Source organism: Tachypleus tridentatus, unplaced genomic scaffold (genome assembly GCF_004210375.1).
Source record: "Tachypleus tridentatus isolate NWPU-2018 unplaced genomic scaffold, ASM421037v1 Hic_cluster_1, whole genome shotgun sequence".
Lineage (NCBI taxonomy): Eukaryota > Metazoa > Arthropoda > Merostomata > Xiphosura > Limulidae > Tachypleus > Tachypleus tridentatus.
This window is the reverse complement of record NW_027467777.1, coordinates 5,868,474-5,891,223: the sequence shown is the minus strand read 5'-3', so window position 1 is coordinate 5,891,223 and position 22,750 is coordinate 5,868,474. Positions and strand designations below refer to the sequence as shown.

The window sequence follows — 22,750 nt, the reverse complement described above, 5'->3', positions numbered from 1 at the left end:
ATCCTTAGTAAGTGTAGCTGAATGAATTTTAAGAAATTGTTGCATTTTGATTTTGTGTTTTATATATATATGGAAAAAAAGGTATATATGTTTTAATAATAATTACATTTTGTAACATGAAATGACAAATAAATGAAATATCACTTAAATATATTGTTATTTTAAAACCAAGAGAATCCCACTAAAGATGCAGAAGTTACCAGAAGAGGTTTACCAATAAATTACACCAGACAACAAAACAGTTACTTCTGAAAAAAAAACAACAAGTGAATTGTTGGTAACATGATGGTGCTGATTTAAACAATGTAGTCAGAATTTGTCTCATCATATCTGCATTCTGAGTTATTGTAATATCTCAATACCAGCACTATATGAAATATAATATAGTCAACTCAGTACAACACATTTATGCTATGAAAACAAGTTTACTTAGACAGTTTAAAGCATATCTTTTGGATAACTTCAAAAACTGACAGTGTTGTATTCGTGAAAATTTTCAAATATGTTTGTCATTTGTTTTTGTTATAGCTGTAGGGAATTGCACTACTTTTCATTCATTCACATACTCATCTGCTCCACCTTGGAATCACAAAACCCTTATGTGCTCAGTTTGACAGAATATTCGAGAAGCCTGTCAACTGAACATAAGACGGACGGTTAGACAGCTCTCTCTTAGTTGCCTCTTACTCAGTTGGTCACTTTGCATCTCTCTTCACAGTCAAAACAAAGCCTGACCTCTTTTCTTGCATCATACCCACATTATAATAAAATTCTCCAAAATTTTTAATAAATTCTTTAAACTCTATGTTGGCCAGAAAATCATTTGAACTGCTGGTACCTCCAGTTTAAATGAAGTCTGAAAGTACAAAAATAAACCAAAGTTTGTGCTACATTTGTGGAAAATACATTAGAGTTTCACAAAGGGAGAGGGGAACACACACACAAAAGATAAATACAGCTTGGTGACCAATAAAAACACTTGGCTCTACATGTGTGTTGTACAGTTTCTACATCTGGCTTGACACAGTGAATAAATAAAAAGAGACCAAGTATGTCATTTGCAGTTCCCATAATATGGCATAAACCCAAAAAATATTCTTGCTAACTGCTATTTTTGCATAACTAATATTTCTGGAAATTCAGACACAACTAAAGAATACATTAACAACCCAGATGTTCACCCTCCCTGTATTGAAACCAGTTACCCCATAGGTATGTTCTTCCAACACAACATCCACTAGCAAATTGGGAATCAGAAGAATTATTCTACAAAGAAGACAATGAGCCATTTTCATCTAGTAATTCTGTAACATCTCAACATAAACTACCTCATCTGATCACACCAGAACAGATAAATGATCTGATTTGTGGCTTGTCTCTATCAAAGCAGCATGAGGAACTTCTTGGCTCTTGTGTACAGGAACGTATTAGCTACAGTAATGAGAATTTTAGTTTATCAAAATTGCCATCAAAATCTTGCATTTCACTACAGTGTGCAAGATACTTTATGTTTCTGTACAAATCTTCAAGAATTACATGCTGAATATCTTCCTCAAGAATAAAGAATTTTATTGATCCATCTAAAATTAATATGAAAATGTATTTTTGCACAATGGGAACAACAGTCATCAATTTCTGTTGATCATGCTGTGAACAGGAAAGAAACATATCAAAAGGATGCAGATCATACCTTCTTAAATATAATTTTCAATGAACTCTTATAAAAGAAAAAAAAAAAGATTATTCTCCTGATTTTGAATAAATAGAAAAGAAAGCTAGAGGTGACCAATAACTTACTGGTTTAAAAATATATTTTTTGTCTGAGGCAAGAATGTGAAGTGTTTTCAATTTGGGTGTGAATTTCAAATTTATAAACAGTTTTGCTCTATCACCTCTAGTTTTCTGGCTTTTAAATATGTAAAGATCTCCTTTTAATTTATACAGAGTACCATACTTATTCAACAGTTGCAGCAGCTTATTACAGATAAAACAGGATAGATAAAGAACTTGTGGAATAAATATACTTGGATGACTGTGTACACAATTCATAGTACATGAACAGTTAGAAGTGTGTTTTCTTAGATGATCTGGTGTATTTTGCCTCCGGGATGTGCGCAAAAGGCAGCATCCAGCAGAGTCTCCCATCATGCTGGGGTTCCCACTTGCCTTGGTAGTTGCTCTCCATCTTGTGTGTCTTGGTGGAATCTTTCTCGTGCTCTTCATCACTCACTGCTCCAAGGTTTGGAGGAAAAAGTTGAGGTGGGAATGGAGAAATGAATTTTGAGTGACATTCGGCATCCCATATCCTCATAAGTCTTTAGCAACTTCTCAATACAGGCTTGGTAATTTGGTACAGTGTGTTACCAAGGAAGCCACTACAGACTGACTTAAATGCTTCCCATGCTCTCAGTTCCTTTAAGGTAAGAAGCTCCTCATAATCAGTATCCTTCAGCACTTCTCGGGATTTGAGGTCCGACAAAGATGCGCTCTTTGAGCTTAGCAGCACTGAGACCTGGGAACACAGTAGACAAGTGTTGGAAGGCAGCACCATTTTTGTCCATGGCCTTCACAAAATTCTTCATCAAACCAAGCTTGATGTGAAGAGGAGGAAAAGCACCTTCTTCATGTCAACCAGAGGATTCTCCTTGGCCTGTGTTAAGCCAGGAACGAAAGTGCTTCTAGACCCCCAGTCTTTCTGCTTGTAATGCTGGGATACAGCTCGACTATCCCAGAGACAGAGAAAGCAACAGTACTTTGTAAAATTAAATCATATGTAAGGCAATAATAATTATGTGCGTCATTGGAAATTGTAATACAAATATATACCCAAATTGTGTGTAACACAATTGTCGAGGGACACCAACCTCCTGCGCTGACTGCCAGTGCACTACTGGCTGTTGATTGAGACGTGTTGCCTACACTTAACTGCCAAAATCCATCTTGATATATAGCTATATATATATATATAATGTAATGCTATCACTTACATTTATTGCATAATAACTAAAAAAGAAGACATAAGTCACACAATATTAGAAATTAACCCTGAATGCGTATATGCCTTTATGTACAGTATGTGTACAAAATGTACAGTATGCATATCTAAAAAACTAGAGGTGATGAGTAAAAACGGATTTCAAATCTGAATTCAGCACCCCCAAATTTGGTTAAAACAGCTATTTTTGTGCTTGCCACAATTTCTTTGTAAACCAGTGTAATTGTACAATAAACATCACCAAATTACATAGAAACAGTTGCAGACTTCCTGTTACCAAAGAAAAAAATGTTTGCCCAGTGTTATAACAATGTAGGTTTTCCACAAATTGCATAACTCTAGTCAATTTTAACAGATGATAGCAAATGGTCCAATCATTCATAATCAGGTCTGGATTATCAATTGGTAAAAAAATTAAAATGCCATTTAATGGTCTTGTCTTCATTTCTACAATATTCTGCAGTTGAGCCTTTTGACAATCCAAAATACAACTCATGTTAAAATAACAAGTTAGGGGTCAAATACTCTTGAACAACTTAAATCATTATATTCCTATCAATACAAGAGACAAGGCCTAAAATGGCATCTTTTGCAGAAAAATCTTTAATATGCTAAGTGAAAAACATTACCTCAAGAAATTCTTTGGCCATATGTAATGAAGACGGACTAACCCAGCAAATTTATTTAAAAATTAAAATATTTTACAAAAATTAATCTGTTTCTGTTATTGTTTGTTATTAAGCCCAAATATCTACATAATAATAAACATTTAAAATAATAGTTTTGAGCAGTACAAGTCCATAGGTATGCCACTGGGGGCTACATCTGTTTCTATTGACATCACAATAATCTGTTTTCCTAATAGTACCAACAACCTACATCCTATTAAGAAGTTTCTTGTCTCTTTCTTTCAGAATCCCATCTTAAACATCCTTTTTGTTTTGTTTTTACAATCTTAGTGATGTCAGTTCTCTTAAAAACTTTTAACTCACATCTTTCTAACAAAACTATTCCTTCTGAATATTTCAAACAAGACTTACAGACTTTACATTTTAGGTTCTCCACAGACAGATCTCTACCTTCTTTCTCAGAGTACAGACAGAAAGGTAAAATGAAGATCTAAGCATGAATGTAAATCAAAATTTACCATTTTTTTATCCTACTTGAATTTTAATATCATGAGACTTTTGATTTTAATAGGATCATAATGCAGCAAATTCTAAAATAAAATTACATATGATGTCTATCAAGTTTTTACTGACCAAAAATTGTCTAGTTTATCAACCTACACTGGATACTAACAATTAGTAAAGTTCAGAACTAACAAAACTTATCAACCTACACTGGATACTAACAATTAGTAAAGTTCAGAACTAACAAAACTTATCAACCTACACTGGATACTAACAATTAGTAAAGTTCAGAACTAACAAAACTTATCAACCTACACTGGATACTAACAATTAGTAAAGTTCAGAACTAACAAAACTTATCAACCTACACTGGATACTAACAATTAGTAAAGTTCAGAACTAACAAAACTTATCAACCTACACTGGATACTAACAATTAGTAAAGTTCAGAACTAACAAAACTTATCAACCTACACTGGATACTAACAATTAGTAAAGTTCAGAACTAACAAAACTTATCAACCTACACTGAATACTAACAATTAGTAAAGTTCAGAACTAACAAAACTTATCAACCTACACTGGATACTAACAATTAGTAAAGTTCAGAACTAACAAAACTTATCAACCTACACTGGATACTAACAATTAGTAAAGTTCAGAACTAACAAAACTTATCAACCTACACTGGATACTAACAATTAGTAAAGTTCAGAACTAACAAAACTTATCAACCTACACTGGATACTAACAATTAGTAAAGTTCAGAACTAACAAAACTTATCAACCTACACTGGATACTAACAATTAGTAAAGTTCAGAACTAACAAAACTTATCAACCTACACTGGATACTAACAATTAGTAAAGTTCAGAACTAACAAAACTTATCAACCTACACTGGATACTAACAATTAGTAAAGTTCAGAACTAACAAAACTTATCAACCTACACTGGATACTAACAACCAGCTTATTAAAGTTCAGAACTAACAAAACTTATCAACCTACACTGGATACTAACAATTATTAAAGTTCAGAACTAACAAAACTTATCAACCTACACTGGATACTAACAATTAGTAAAGTTCAGAACTAACAAAACTTATCAACCTACACTGGATACTAACAATTAATAAAGTTCAGAACTAACAAAACTTATCAACCTACACTGGATACTAACAATTGTTAAAGTTCAGAACTAACAAAACTTATCAACCTACACTGGATACTAACAATTAGTAAAGTTCAGAACTAACAAAACTTATCAACCTACACTGGATACTAACAATTATTAAAGTTCAGAACTAACAAAACTTATCAACCTACACTGGATACTAACAATTAGTAAAGTTCAGAACTAACAAAACTTATCAACCTACACTGGATACTAACAATTAGTAAAGTTCAGAACTAACAAAACTTATCAACCTACACTGGATACTAACAATTATTAAAGTTCAGAACTAACAAAACTTATCAACCTACACTGGATACTAACAATTAGTAAAGTTCAGAACTAACAAAACTTATCAACCTACACTGGATACTAACAATTAGTAAAGTTCAGAACTAACAAAACTTATCAACCTACACTGGATACTAACAACCAGCTTATTAAAGTTCAGAACTAACAAAACTTATCAACCTACACTGGATACTAACAATTAGTAAAGTTCAGAACTAACAAAACTTATCAACCTACACTGGATACTAACAACCAGCTTATTAAAGTTCAGAACTAACAAAACTTATCAACCTACACTGGATACTAACAATCAGCTTATTAAAGTTCAGAACTAACAAAACTTATCAACCTACACTGGATACTAACAATTGGCTTAGTAAAGTTCAGAACTAACAAAACTTATCAACCTACACTGAATACTAACAATCAGCTTATTAAAGTTCAGAACTAACAAAACCATTATAAATTGTTTTACTTACCAATTTGTCCAATGAATTCAATTTTAATGCCTTGGTGTTCAAGCTTCATTCCTGGTTTTTTTAAGGTTATATTAACCTGTTATGTCAAAACAAAGAAACTAAATAAAAATTATGAATTGTTTAACATTCTACATGATCAAACCCTATTTTCAACTGATAGCAGACATACTGTTTATTTAAATTATGATTTTCTAATATTCTACATGATCAAACCCTGTTTTCAGCTGATAGTTGACATACTGTTTATTTAAATTATGAATTGTTTAATATTCTATATGATCAAACCCTGTTTTCAGCTGATGTCACGTAAATAAAAATGTATTTGTGACAACTGAAAGAACAGAGCAATCACAACACTAGTTCTCAGTATTGTCTGAATCACTCATGTTAACGAGAAATAAACAGTATGCCAGCTATCAGCTGAAAACAGGGTTTGATCACTGTGTGTGTGTTTGTTTTATCATTTCAGATTATGTGATAACATGAAATAATGTATTTAAGAGCAGAATTACTCTATAATAATAATAATATATACAAAACAGAGGTGCTAGCTGTAACTCACATGAAACTAGAATACCAGCCTAAACACAGAAGAATCTCAGGTTAATACTGTTTCTGAAAATATTTATCCACTATGAGCAATGCTAAACTCTCAGAATAAAGTTTACAAAAGCACAATTTTCACTTATTTCAACAATTTAATGAATGGTACATCATCAGTATGTTCAGACTCAGTGCACACACTTGGTAAGATACAGTTGAATATCAAGATGTCATTTGTAACTTTAACCTTTGTTACTTTCAACTTTAGTTTACTGGTATTATTCAAGCAGTAAAGTTTCAATTTCTTTGTTATAAAGTGTCATCCCAAAATGGAATTCTGCTCCATACTTTTTTCATGTACATTCTTGGCTAGATTGGTGTTTATTTCATCATTTTTCAAATATAACTAATATGGCTATTTTAGCTTTTGAATGTGATAACCATCAATACTATATTAAATCTGCAAAATGTGAAAAAAAAAGAACTTATACCTACCCAGTTTCTATCCACGGCAATATTTACTTCAGTTCCAAGTCTACTAAGTACATCTTTATACAAGTATACAAAAAAAACAAGATTTTAAACTTTGACTAAAGATCTGTCTGTGAATTTACTCATTAAGAAGTTAGCACACAGGATCAGAGACAAATGTTTTAATGGTTTTAACAGAAGCACTTCTCATGTTCAGGAGAATAAGTTCTATATTCAAACAAAAAGTACAGCTATGGGAACCAAACTATGTCCACATTTTTATCCAAGACTGTTGCACAGACAAACCAATGTTTCCAGAACTATGTCCACATTTTATCCAAGACTGTTGGACAGACAAACCAACGTTTCCAGAACTATATCCACATTTTATCCAAGACTGTTGGACAGACAAACCAATGTTTCCAGAACTATGTCCACATTTTTATCCAAGACTGTTGGACAGACAAACCAATATTTCCAGAACTATGTCCACATTTTTATCCAAGACTGTTGGACAGACAAACCAATATTTCCAGAACTATGTCCACATTTTTATCCAAGACTGTTGGACAGACAAACCAATGTTTCAGAAATGCTATACTGATGACATTTTTATATGGTTAGGACATAATGATTCATTACTGTCTTTTACAGATGTTTCTACAGTTCTATTGAATTTATTCTAGATCATTCCATTATCCAAATAAGATTCTTAGGTATAAAACTATCGTTAAAAGATGGTGTTCCACATACTGGTTTGTACCTAAAGCCAAAAGATAAACCACAATAGTTACATAATCAAAGCTTGTCACTCCCCACACACCAAACACAATATCACATTCAATCAAGCACACAGATTAAAGAAAATATGCTATAATTGTAAGAACTATGATAGGCACATTAATTCTTTGAAACAGAGTATGAAAGAGGTTATAAAAAAAACACTATCACCCAATAACTTGACAACACTTACAACATTTGTATTTCTCTGAAAAGAGTTTCAAAACTAAATTCATAATTAAAGTTACTTTACATTATTAGTATTATTCATGACTTAACTTCTTTATATGATTTATCATATATTGAAACAAATTATTACTTTCTCTATATTCCACCACCTTTTCTGTTATCTTATTTTTTTTATAAGAATTGGTTGACACTTCATCTACCTATTATCACACTTAAGTCTTACATACTGTACACACCTCTTTAGCACAAACTAAACCTGACACCAACAAGCCTAGATCATGACTGGCTGGTTCTCAAGGCTGCTCATACTGAAACATCCAATTTATGTGATGTCAAATCCATGTACATGTATTTCATTACACTCATTAAAAACAAACCTTTATTCTCCTGAAGAAGAACAGTGAACTATTTGAAAGTACTAGAAGTGTGGGTCTTGTTTGAAAGTGAATTTACTAAATCAGTCAGACTCATTCTTTGACTAGTGTGATTTTCAGGTTAAGAATAAATACTTTTATTTTCATTTTACAATTTTCATGATGTCACATTTTCATAAAGCCAAAGTTAACAGATTTTTCTAATTTGCTTTACAGCTCTACTTAAAATCTCTCAAGTTGTGCCTAAAGCCAGTTATTACACAAATTGTCACAAAGTTTTATTTCTTCTTCTTCTTTCAAGTTCTCTTATTCAATAAAATGAGTTTCTAATTTTTACATTACTTTCATAACATTAAATAAAAAACAAACAAGGAATGTAGAACTTATCTCAGGATTTCAAGCTTCCTGCTGTTGACCAGTGAAGCAGTACAAACCTGTTTTTGTACTGATATTGGTGGTGATAAACATTTAGAACATTTATAAAGTATGAAGCTTAAAATACATAACATTACAAAATAACTATAATTTAACTGGTTTTCTAACTTACGTGAGAAACCTGAACATCTGATTGAAAGCTGAGCAATAATAATTAAATAAAAAATATGACATGAACAATATACAACTTTATGTCAAAAAGAAATAACCTTTGGGAGATTCTGTAATGGACAAAATTCTACTGGTTCAACTTATTTAAAGCCTATGACATGATGGGAGGAACCTCACTGGTGTCACAAATTTACTTGTATCTCAATGTTTTGAGAAAATAACATTAACATTTTTCCTAAGCTGCACATGTATTTCAGATAGGTACTTTTCTTTCTACACCACAGATAGGTATTACCTCACACACGACTGTCATGGAATGTTGTGTACGTGCCATAAGTCTAGGACAAACTTCTACCAAACAACAGAAGAATGGCACAACTTCATACACAGTAATTGCCAAAACCACTAGCACATGATAAGTTTGTTCTTGGGAAACCAAAGAAAATGCACAGGAATTGGAAGTAAAAGTGGAAAGGTGGAGCACAGAGGTATCTATGTAAAATACATTTTCAGGTACGGAAAGTTAACTTCAAAAACTATTTACTTCTCTGTATTAAGAAGAGAACAAATCCCATGCCAATAATGGACTGGAGATAATCATTTACAATTTTTTAAAATAATTACTCAAAAGGAAAGCTGATGGGGTGCAATGTCCATGATAACAGTTGTCGTCTAGTGAAGTATTTTTTTAAATAATTACTCAAAAGGAAAGCTGATGGGGTGTAATGTCCATGATAACAGTTGTCGTCTAGTGAAGTATTTTTTTAAATAATTACTCAAAAGGAAAGCTGATGGGGTGTAATGTCCATGATAACAGTTGTCGTCTAGTGAAGTATTTTTTTTAAATAATTACTCAAAAGGAAAGCTGATGGGGTGTAATGTCCATGATAACAGGAGTTGTCTAGTGAAGTAGCATCCTTCTTGAGAATATTCTTTGACCAAACTGTTATTTAGTACTCACATATTACACTGATATCGGAGATATCTACAGTAGAAAGTATCGGGTAAATCTAATGCTATTGGTAATGTGTAGCAGAAGTTGTTGGGAGAATGGTTAGTGTGACTCAGATATTAAGCCTTTCCATCTTGATGAAATAGATATTGTAATGACAGATGGAGGAAGAAGTTTTCACCTATATCATGAGGCAAATCCTAGTTCCATCCAACTGAACATATCCTCTGGTAACTGTTTGGGGACACTAACATGGTGTCCTGTACTACACTTCAAGGACACAAAATATGACGAGAAACAGAATGATCATACAATGACAAAACAGAAAAAAGAGATTTAAAAACATCTGATTGTTCTATAAGTGAACCAGAAACAATATGAATTGGTCCCTATGACAGAGATTAAAGGAGGCATCCAACACTGACCACAAGAAGAAAAAATATATTGCAGAAATATGATACAAGAAACTGGAGTCCAACAGTTCAAGGTGAGGCAAATAAGATCCTGAAGAGGTAAAAGCAAAACAGATTAATGCCTAGAAAGAGGTAGATGGTTGTAAACAATGTCTCACTGTAACCATGTACTGGATGAAACAGATAAACTTTAGAAGAAAAGCCATGTAAAGAAGGAAATAAGATGTGTAGTAGTTAGATGATCTGGAAAAGAGGTGGTAAACAGCCCATGCATTTTGATAGTATGGAAATTCCATACACACACTGGAGACTGAATAAATCTAATGTAAGAAGAGAAACAACTAAAATGGGAGTTGTAAACATATGATATGAGGGTTTCTGAAATGGGTATGAATTCAAACAAAGACTGAGGATATAAAGACTACTCTGTGGGAGGGATCCCATCAAAGTGAGAGAAGTGATCTACCACTAGATACAAACCCCAAGGATATTACATATTGTAAAGTGGACATGACAAGTGTGGACCAAAAAAAAAAAAAAGTCCAGAGCTAGAAAGCAAAGGTCCTGAAAGCAGATATTTCCTTTTCAATGGACTGAAGTAATGACTGTAGAATCGTCCAAGTGTATCATCACAAAACGACATGACAACTGTGACAAAAGAAGAAAACAAGCCTAATAAGCCACAGTCATCTTCAGAATATTGACATGAAGGAAATAATCCTCTGAAGACCAGAACCTGGAGAAAGTGGGGGTGTTGAGACCTCCCAACCAGAAAGAGACACATTGGTGGAAAGATGCAAGTCAGGCCAGAAGGGAGTGGCATACTCCAGGATGTGTTGGAGTGACTGAACCACCACAACATAAGGATAAACAGAAAAGGCAGATTAAAAAAAAAAAATGGTTAAGGTAAGCAAGACATGTTTCAATGATTCCCCATAACCCATTGAAAGGGACACATACAACCAAGAGGACTTATGGCTCCAAATAAAGTAAAAGTCCTTAAATATAATGCCCTCCGCTAGTACAGCATAATTCTACAGATTTACAATGCTCAAATCGGGAGTTCGATTCCCCTTGGTGGGCTCAGCAGATAGCTCAATGTGGCTTAGCTATAAAAAAACACACACACCCTAAATATATGAGAAGTGACTTGGAAACCAAAATCTCCATACTGTAAACACAGAAGAGCCTGCCATGTGCAAGGGTTGAGAAAAATACCTCAGATGAACAAGAAATTGAGTGGGAAGCAAAATGGGATTCAAGTGAGTGGCCTTCAAAGAAGAATTAAGGCAGCAGTTACCAGCTTCTGTCAAGCCCAGAAGAGAGGGTCCACACATATTAAGTCATTCTTCTGGAACCAAGGAGCAATAAGAAAGTGATACAGAGAGGACAATATGATGACAAAAAATACAGGAGTAAACACCCTGAGTGGGATGAGAAACAGATTCTAAAGTTCTTGCCACCAACAAAGAGGATATCACATGCTGAAGATCCATAGGATCAGTGCAAAGAAGACAGGAAAGATGATGACAAGAAAGAAGGGGTGGAATATGAAAGAGGTGAGAGAAACAACATGCAAGATTCCAGAGATGGTAGAGAAGAAAGAATACAAAAAAGGTAAAGTGGGAGAGACAGGCATTGATGAAACCAGAGCCCTGGATGAGTTCCAAAGAAGAGTACTACTAACAGTCTCAACAGCTATTCAAGCAAGAGGTGGTGGGGGGGAAGGGGTATGATAAACAGAAGTAAAAGAACAAGGAAGAGAAGAAGGGTATCCTGAGATGATTCCTGAGGATAGGTGACAGACACAGGTATCTATGGACCACCAAGTTGTAAAATCAAGGAAAGAACAGCATATTACAGGCAAGGAGCCTAAGACTGCTATTCTAAGGAGTCTGGGGTATCTCTAAAGACCAGGTTTGTAACCAAGAGATGCAGATATTCAACTGAAGAGATCCCAAAAATAAAACAGATCAAAATAGAGACAGGAGATAAAATGGAGAACAAAGTGGCAAAAAAAGGAAAAATAGTTGTTTCCCTAAAACTACTGGTATTGTATTGAAGAGTGAGTAGGTGAAGGATGAGGAGACAGAGAGAGTAATGGTATAGGATAAAAACAGAAATACAAAGGAAGAAGAAGAGTACTTCAAGCAGAAAGAAAAACCAAGAGATCTGTAATAAAACATACAAAAGAGCCATAACCTGAGGCCAAAGCAAGAGTCACAAATATGAATGGGACAATACAAAGTTGAGACAGGATGAGGTACAGGAAGTAAAACAATGAAAGGGATATTATGATATACAGACAAAAAGGAATATTTGTTTAATGCTTGTTCACAATCAGCAGTCCAACAAAACTTGTTTGGCTTCTCAAGTAGTTTGTGTACAGAACAAACTATGTTAGAGAAAGATTTTACACATCAGTGACAGTAAGAACACAGTCCAAGCAGATTCTTTGGTAATGCCAATACTGGGCGAGTCAGTCTTTGAAGGATCTGCAGATATTCCCTATTTGCGACAATGTACCTCATAAAACTCACCTGTTGATGGAATAATTCACATTCTCTTTCCTCAACTAATTCAGAACCTTCTTTAGCCCTTCATGAACATTATCAAAGGTCTTCTTTTATAAGATTATATCATTCAAGAAAATGTGTTTGACATTCAGACAAATTTCAGAAACATTTTCCATTAATCACTGGAATGCAGCAGAAGCATTACATAATCCAAGTGTTAAAACTGCCACAATCTATTTCATGTGGTAATGACTTTCTTCCCTCTACTTACACTGTTGACCACCATTTTCCAATGTCCACTTTTAAGATCTGATGTTGAAAATACATCCAAGGAAGGGCAATCCTTAGCAGTAGGTAGGAATTCTTCATTATAACTTCATTAACTTTCCAGCAGTCCAAGCAAAACCTTCTGGATTCATTCTTATTTTCTTCACAATGACAAAAGGTGATATCTAAAGCCCAAAAGCCCAGTACTCATTTCTATCTCTCCCTTTACTTTAATCAATTTTATAAAGGAAACCAACTGGCTAACTAATGTACTGAAGTACAGGAATTTCCTACTCATGGACTGTAAAACTACTTATTACACATCATGAAACACTGAACAACTTCCTACAGAAGGGTAATTTGTAATTTCTTCTTACTTGAACCTTATGTTTGAATCACTCCCTCTTCTTTCTTCATATCTGAAAAGTTTTCCACCTTTCATTACCAAATAAAGTCTAGCTACTGCATCTGTAAAACCAATGTAAATTAAAATACTATTTCCCATCAATAAGCCCTTGTACCAGTTTCTTTAAGCAAAAACTTATTTTGTTTAGGATATATGGGGTATTATCAGTTCAACCTTGACTAAAAGGTCCAACTAATTTCTGTTTTTCAATGTCAGGTTAGTCCTTGGCTGTTCCTTCAACCTGGATGAAATAAAGGAATCATTCTTGTAGTGCTGTTTTAATAAATATTGAAATTTACAGCCATAACGGCCAAGTTTCCACACCAATAACAGTTCCACCCTTCTAGTATCCTTGTGACTTGGTTTGATTTCTTTTTTAATTTCACACAAAGCTACAGAGGCTATCTGTGCTAGCCTTCCCTAATTTAGCAGTGTAAGACTAGAGGGAAGGCAGCTAGTCATCACCAACCACCACCAACTCTGGGGCATCATCAGGAATAGTGGTACTTTACTGGAAAGTTCTTTCTGATGTGATGCTCCAAACCTGTTGGATAAGGTAGCTACCAATGCTTGATAGTTATGGCTCTCAGCTGGAAGGTTACTTGTTGTCGTCAAAGCTGGTTCTTTTAAATGGACAGCAAGGCTGATAAACTCACTGTTTACTTTCCCACTCATTTTCTTTGGAAATTATTTCAAACTAAGACTGATATAACTTTCTATCATCATCCATTACTTTCCTGAATTCCTAATATTGAACTGGCCAACTAAATTCATAATGTAATTGCTGGAGCAGTCAATAACAGTCCTTAATTGACATGTGCAGCAGCAATAGTGGTAACAGGTGTAGGCTAGTTAAGATCTTCTGTTGCATATCTGGTAGTTCATAGTGTTTTCAGTTGGAACTCATGAAAAAATAAAAAGAGACATTTTGATTTTTTGATTTATTCATTCATTTCCTAAGTGTTTTTGTGTGTTCCTAATATTCTTTTTTTATGTTGATTTCAATCTGTTGATATCATTTTGAACTTTACTTCAGACTAGACTGTGTCTTTTATGTGCTTTGCTATTTCATTCTGCATTTATTCAAACATGTCATTGCAATCCCTTTACATACCCATACAGTTTCATCAATCTTGACTTCAGTCAGAAGTCTGCTTTATTTTTCTTTAAATCTTATGTTTCTTTCTCTCAAAACCTTATCCCAACCTTCCTGGTCTTCTCTCAATTCCTATTCCAACCTTCCTGGTTTTCTCTCAATTTCCTCTCCCATTCTTTTAGATGTTTCTTAAATTTTCTATCCCATTCTTCTGGTCTTTTTTTGTTATTCCCTATCCTATCCTCCCAGTCTTTTTTTTTAAATTTTATATCATTCTTCTGGTCTTTTTTATTTTCCTATCACATTCTTCTGGTCTTTTTCTAATTTCCTATCCCATTCTTCTAGTCTTTTCTAATTTTCTATCCACATCCTTCTTTTGGGTTTTTTTTAACTTCCTATCCCATTCTTCGATTCTTTTCCAATTTCCTATTCATTCTTGTGATCTTTTTTCTATTTCCTATCCCATTCTATATGGTCTTTTTTGAATTTTTATTCCATCCTTCTGGTCATGTTTTTAACTTCCTCCTCCATTCTTCTGGTCTTTTTTTCTAATTTCCTATCCCATCCTTCTGGTCTTTTTCTAATTTTCTATCCCATTCTTCTGGTCTTTTTTTATTTTCTATCCCATCCTTCTGGTCATTTTTCTAATTTCCTATCCATTCTTATAGTCTTTTTTTTAATTTTTTATTCCCATCCTTCTGGTCATTTTTTTTAACTTCCTATTCCATTCTTCTGGTCTTTTCTAATTTCCTATCCCATTCTTCTGGTCTTTTCTAATTTCCTATCACATTCTTCTGGTCTTTTTCTAATTTCCTATCCCATTCTTCTGGTCTTTTTTTAATTTTCTATCCATTATTCTGGTCATTTTTACTTCCTATCCCATTCTTATCGTCTTTAAATTTTTATTCCCATCCTTCTGGTCGTTTTTTTAGCTTTCTATCCATTCTTCTGGTCTTTTCTAATTTCTATCCTCTTATCGTCTTTTTTAAATTTTTTATTCCCATCCTTCTGGTCTTTTTTAATTTTCTATCCATCCTTCTGGATGTTTTCTAATTTCCTATCCATTCTTCTGGTACTTTAAATTTTCTATCCATCCTTCTGGTCTTTTCCTAATTTCCTATCCCATTCTTATAGTCTTTTTTTTAATTTTTTTTGTTCCCATCCTTCTGGTCATTTTAAACTTCCTATTCCTTTCTTCTGGTCGTTTTTTAACTTCCTATTCCTTTCTTCTGGTCTTTTTAACTTCCTATCCCAATTCTTCTGGTCTTTTTCTAATTTCCTATCCATTCTTCTGGTCTTTTTTAATTTTCTATCCCATCTTTCTGGTCATTTTTTTAACTTCTATCTCAAATTCTTCTGGTCTTTTTTAATCATTATTCTTCCTCCTGATCTTGTCTTAATTTCATGATCTCAGTAATCCTTGAATATCACTACTTGACCTCATAACTATCATATTCAACTTAGCTATGTTCAAATATATTCATTTTAATTTCCACCATAATATTTCAATTCTGACACAAAGTGTTGTAAACTCTTCTTTCTTGGCATGTTCTTTTAAATTATTTGGTGAATAACTCAATGTTCAATCAAATATGATAACAAATTACGTTTTCCTCCTTTAACATTTCAACAAGCTTAAACTTGTGTAATGCTGTGAATCTATTTCAAAAATGGCACTTCAACTAATATATAATAACTCAAATTACTTCTAATATGCAACTCAACACTCAATTAGCAGGTTTTACTGCAATTTACCTAAGGAAAATGTTTGATTTGACTCAATCTGAAAACTCTAAAGATTTCACAACTACTTGTATTTGTAATCTAGCATTATTACATTACAAAAACTGACATTACTTTCTTTGAGCTTCATGAGGCATTTTAACACCTATATCAATCAAATAACATTAAAAATATAAAATACTATAATAAAATCTACAAATCTATAGTGTTGTTTGAATTATGAACTCAAATTAATAAAATTGACAAGCTAGGAAAAAGAATAAAAACCTCATATCCTTTCACTTTGCTGAGATATGGCTTATGCACTGAATCAAACATAGTGACTCTGTTCATCTCCTTCCATTTTTGGAAACAGGCTTATGCACTGAATCAAACATAGTGACTCTGTTCACCTCCTTCCATTTTTGGAAACAGGCTTATGCAGTGAATCAAACATAGTGGCTCTGTTCATCTCCTTCCAATTTTGGAAACAGGCTTATGCACTGAATCAAACATAGTGACTCTGTTCACCTCCTTCCAATTTTGGAAACAGGCTTATGCAGTGAATCAAACATAGTGACTCTGTTCACCTCCTTCCATTTTTGGAAACAGGCTTATGCACTGAATCAAACATAGTGACTCTGTTCATCTTCCATTTTTGGAAACAGTTCCTTATATATATTTACTTCAATATATGGCTTGTAAATAACCAATCAACAGCTACAAATTTTCCTCTAGTGGTTTTCTCAACAATTTTAATATGTTAAAAAGCCTCCACATTATTTTGAAGGAGGCAGGTTGTGACTTTAGTCTCTTCAAACCCTCAAATTTGTTTACACCTAAATATAGCTTAGTTATAAAGCTTGATAAATTATATGAAATTCTATTGTATCAATATAGTTATTTATGATTTTTCTGATTATTCAGTTATATATATTAACCCTAAAAAATATTTAGTTTTATATCTGCAAACTTTCATAAAGCATAGAGGTCTATAGCAAGCAGCAAACAAATACAAAGGTCACTGTAACTAGAATATATAATTTGCTATGTTTGAGAAAAATGTGTTGTTGAAAAATAGTAATAATCTATATACAAATATATAATTGAAATGTGATTGTATATGACAAAATACCAGTCCACTAAATCATAGCCAAGACAGGTCACTTTGTAAAGACTAAAGGCCAGTTTTATATTACTGGACATGATAAAATGAGTGCATGTGCACCTCATCAATAGAGGTTATGTAATGTTAGCCAAACATGACTGGTAGATCAATATAATAAAAATAATAAATATACAGGTCATGCTATTTAGTTTTAGACTAAACATTTCTATTTCTGTGTTATATTCTGTCGTCATTCTAGAACAGAAAAAAGCATAAATTTATTTCTATTTTTTCTTTATGATGATTACAAGGTTACAAAATGACAAACCAAACACAGGGTAGAAAAAATAACAGACAAAACAAAGTCTTACTAAAAACAAACATTTGAAATATATGTGGGAGGTTTTAGAGATTGCACAAATAATATTTGAGATTTTTGAGACAAAGAATAGTTTTTTTAATCATAACATGAAAATCACTTTGAACTAGTAATCAAATAAACTCTATTTTCACAAACAAATCATTAGTAAAATTAATTACTTAAAGTCTGGTTTTAAAATAAAACACTTGCAATCTTTACTAAAAGTTTTACTAACTTTTGTGAAGTTACATACACTGTATCAAAAGCCACAGTATAAATACTTAACATGTAGAAACATGTATAAGTAGTGTATATTATACTGAGCTCATCGTAAGAGGGTTAATAAAGTTTTATAAAATAGTATAAATGGTGACAATTTTAAAACCAATACGAACTCTGTGTAAACTTCATCAAAGTGTAAGTGTGACACTGATATGTAAAGAGTATTTACAATTATCACTTTATAGATTTAGAGATGACTAAATACACTGATTAATATCAGGTAAAACTTAATTAATAATACTATAATCAATTATTCTCACACATAATAATCAACTAATCAAAATTAATGTTTCCAAGTATACAAGTAATTAAATTACTTCTATTATAATTTTCGCTGTTATGTTCTTTAATTCAAGATTGTTTAGCTTAATTAATTAGTGTGTCACAACACATAAAATAATCAACTAATCAAAATATGTTTCTCATTATTACTATTATCAATTATTCCAACTATCCAAGTTTTCTGTGAGAATAATCAAATTATCCTAACTCTTATAGAAGATCATATAAACTTTCATAAGCTGTTGTATGTACACTGGTCTACTTCCTTTTCTATACACAACCATGCATATTTCAGTTATATTCCTTTAACACAAATTCATACCCATGGCCTTTTCATAATAGCGGTTTGTTTTTTTTATATAGCTGTAGACATTTTGTGAGATTTTGCATTATAAAAATCAAAACATAGACATAAAGCAAACCTTTTGGCATATATTTAAAAAAAATTATGATTAGATACTAAAAATTTAAAGGTAAATTCTGATGTTCTAATGTTTTACCTTTCCTGACACAGACTCTCCATCATAATATAAATAATGTTTTTCCTTCTTTCCATCTTCAGTTTTGATTTCTGCTAATTTTCTGGTGTCCGAGCCACTAAGAATTATGTCAATCTCTGCTGTCTGGCCAAACCCAAAGAAACTCTAGAATAAATAAAAGATTACAATATAAAATAACAATATAATTATTCAACATCACTGTAATAAATATAAAAAGAACAAATTACTTAGTATTTACTTACTACTTAGTAAATTTACTCAAATTTTAGTACCATAAATTTTTTAACACTTGCAAAATCTATACTGGATTCACCAGTAAGAACATCTTGTATACAAACTTGCCTTTTATTCCACACATTTTGGATGGTTTAATTACTATCAAAGACAATGTCATTGTCACTTCACTACCACATGATGCCATGAAAGCACTATTAATATTAAAAACAGTCCAATTATACATTAAAATAGTTGTCTTACTGGGACTAAGATAAAATATTATCGTGTTCTTTAATGTTTTCTTACTCTTTAAATATACATTAATTTATTACACCACACAATCTGAATATAATTTAAATCCTCACTACATTAAATGTGATATTACAGTACAATAACAACAAATTATTCTGCACAGGCTCAAAACAGATTTCTGTAAGTGAAAGTGTATATCAGTCTTACAAACAAGCTGAATTACATATTTTGAGGAATGAGATCTGATCTCAATAGCCAAAACAGCACCCTGTTCAAATATGATAATGAAAAAAGTTATTGGTTTATTTTTCTGACAATTTTAAATTCAATACTAATAACCTTGTATAACATACTGGTGAAACTCTCTGTTGTGAAGAGAGGTATTTAAATCAGTATTTGTCTTCACAAATGTAGTATGCAATTTATTTACTAACATGTATGAAAACATTAAGTGTTACTTAAGAAAACCATAAATGAAACAACCCAACAAAACCTTGTTATATACATTTGGCTGAGTTTGAAAACAGCAAATCCCTTGCTTATTCTACATATTATTTAGGTCTTACAATTACAGTGCAATGCATATATTTTATATGGATGAGAATGCTGGAAAAAGCAGTAATCTCAAGTAATTTATCTTACAGAGGTCTAGGGCTATGTTCAAACATTCATCAGGTGGCATTCAATCCATGTCTGTTTTGTTTTCTCTTGTTAACAGAAACCATTTGATATTTAATAGTAATTATACATCACTCATACAGAACAATCAATCCATACTAACAGAAACCAAATAAACACAGCCATAAAACAATAATCCATACTACCAAATAAACACAGCCATAAACTATGAATGAATTAGACAAAATAAAACAATACTTCATCAACATCAATAAGTTTCCTCCACAAACCGTAGAAAACATTATCGCACACCCTAGACAGAAAGCAAAATTAACCAACAAAACTAAATATATCTCACGGATCAAAAATCACAAAACCATATACTGCTGCATACCATATATTCCTGACATCAGCAGACAAATAACCAACATTTGGCAAAACTATTAACAAAATATGACATTCCAGTTAATACCAAATTTATTCAAAACCAGGTACAAAACTGAGGTCTATACTATGTAAAAACTACACTGACAAACACCACACCAACATTATTTATAAAATACAATGTAATAACTGCCACAACTTCTATATTGGAAAAAGTAGAAAAATGGAAACCAGATTCAAAGAACATAAAAGTCACCTTCACATGTTTTCAACACTGCAAGTCAAATAAACACAACATAACCATAGAAAACACTCAAATACTAAATAAAGAAACAAACATAAACAAAAGCAAAATTAAAGCCTTACTTAAACAACAACTTAAACCCAAAATAAACCAATATAAAGGAATGCCTTTATACCTATATTAAATAAAATAAAATTATATCAAACATCTAACAAGCCTCTACATTCCAACACTCAGTTACCCAACCCCTTCCAAACATGTGGTCAGCTTCCAGTCAGTTACCTCTTTCTTTCTTTGTGAACCTGATGATGACCGAAGAAGGTCGACATTGTTCGCTCTTCTATGTAAAATATTTTCTCAACCCAAACGAGCCGTTTTTGCATATATATTTCTCTACAAGTGAGTTTTCTCGACATCACTGACCATGTCTATTTTGTTTTTCTCTTGTTAACAGAAACCATTTAATATTTAATAGTAATTATACACCATCACTCATACAGAATAATCAATCCATGTCTGTTTTGTTTTTCTCTTGTTAACAGAAACCATTTGATATTTAATAGTAATTATACACCATCACTCATACAGAATAATCAATCCATGTCTGTTTTGTTTTTTCTCTTGTTAACAGAAACCATTTGATATTTAATAGTATACACTGTCACTCATACAGAACAATCAATCCATGTCTGTTTTGTTTTTCTCTTGTTAACAGAAACCATTTGATATTTAATAGTAATTATACACTGTCACTCATACAGAACAATCAATCCATGTCTGTTTTTTCTTACTACCCATTACTTAAACAAAAGTTGTATTGAGGTAGAAAACATCAAAATATATGGATATAAAACAGAGTATTCTGAGCATCAGAGTACATCAATATGGTGAAGTTTATGAGCTGCATTGCTTCACATTATTAAAATGTACCGAATACCTACTGTACAAGTTGTATGAGAAGTGTTACAGTAGAATACATATAAAACAAACTAAGAAGTTTAATGTTGAAAAATTACCACAAGTGTAACCCTATACCCATAAGGCACTTGTTTAATCAATGTTATTTGAAACACTGTAGCTTTCTGTTATCAGTGAAAGTCCACATTTATTTTCTAATTGAACTATTAGCATTACTCTGTTCTGTTGTTTATTATCATTTTTACCAGGTATGTTCATTAATTATGCAAGTGAAGGTTAAAATCTACCCTTGTTACAGCACTACTAGTCACCATTCCTTTACTGAAATCATCAAAACCAAATTAATTGTAGCTCATCACAATCACACAGATAATCAAACACAAAGATGAAACACCAACAGAACTTCATCATGTCAACCATACCATGAAAAAATCAACTTTTCCCATGGAAATATAATTGTACATTGTAAAGCCAGTTTTTGTTGAAAGACAAAAATAAGTTTACTGTAGAGACAACAAAGGACCATCTGGTCCTGCATATCCACAACTTGTTTTCAGGTAGCAATTTCCCTTTAAACTGTAAAGTCCTGGCTGCCACTACTGCAGATTGCAAACTCACTTAATAAGTCATTCACCCTTTTACAAAAGCATGTCTTTTCCAAATCCCAAACTTTAGAGTCCTCATCTTATTGTATTCACAAAAGAATCAGGGGTTGGATCCTTCTGTTCTCCTGAGCAAGTAAAATGTATGATTGTACATGATCTAGAAATGCAAATGAAAGTTACAAGTTATCAGTTCTGTTGTACCCTTATAGAGGTACAACCACATGGACTGGTGCAATAAATTTACAGGTTTTCTTTTTTTTTTTTTAAATTCCTGTTGACTACAGGAATCATTTTAACACATTCACAGCTTAGTTAGAAAGACAGTTAACTTGTAGTATTTATACAAGATGCATGCTTTACACATGTTATTATTGTGTTCTAAGTCAAATATATGAAATAAATAAAAACTTAGTAAAGTACTAACAATAATGGTACCAAATATCAAGGTTAATGTTTTTAACACTATAAACTTTTATTATGAGTAAAGACCACATACAAGTACTAAAATGCTTGTTTCTGTATTTTTAATTCATTGTTATAAAAATAATTGAAAAATAGAGATTAATTACATTAGAAAATATAAATAACAAAACAAAAAATAAGATATATCTTTGTGAGGTATGCATGCAAAA

The 22,750-nt window shown here is 32.3% G+C and overlaps 1 protein-coding gene across 1 annotated transcript in view; it reads right to left on the bottom strand.

Annotated features, from left to right (window-relative positions):
- Positions 1-19,025, bottom strand: part of LOC143241622 (vacuolar protein sorting-associated protein 26B-like) — a gene marked incomplete at its 5' end in the record, with an annotated part of 52,126 nt that extends 33,101 nt beyond the window's left edge. Inside the window, 2 exon segments of the mRNA XM_076484799.1 lie at positions 6,074-6,149; positions 18,882-19,025. Coding sequence (XP_076340914.1) covers positions 6,074-6,149; positions 18,882-19,025 — 220 coding nt within the window.
- Between the last annotated feature and the right edge of the window lie 3,725 nt (positions 19,026-22,750).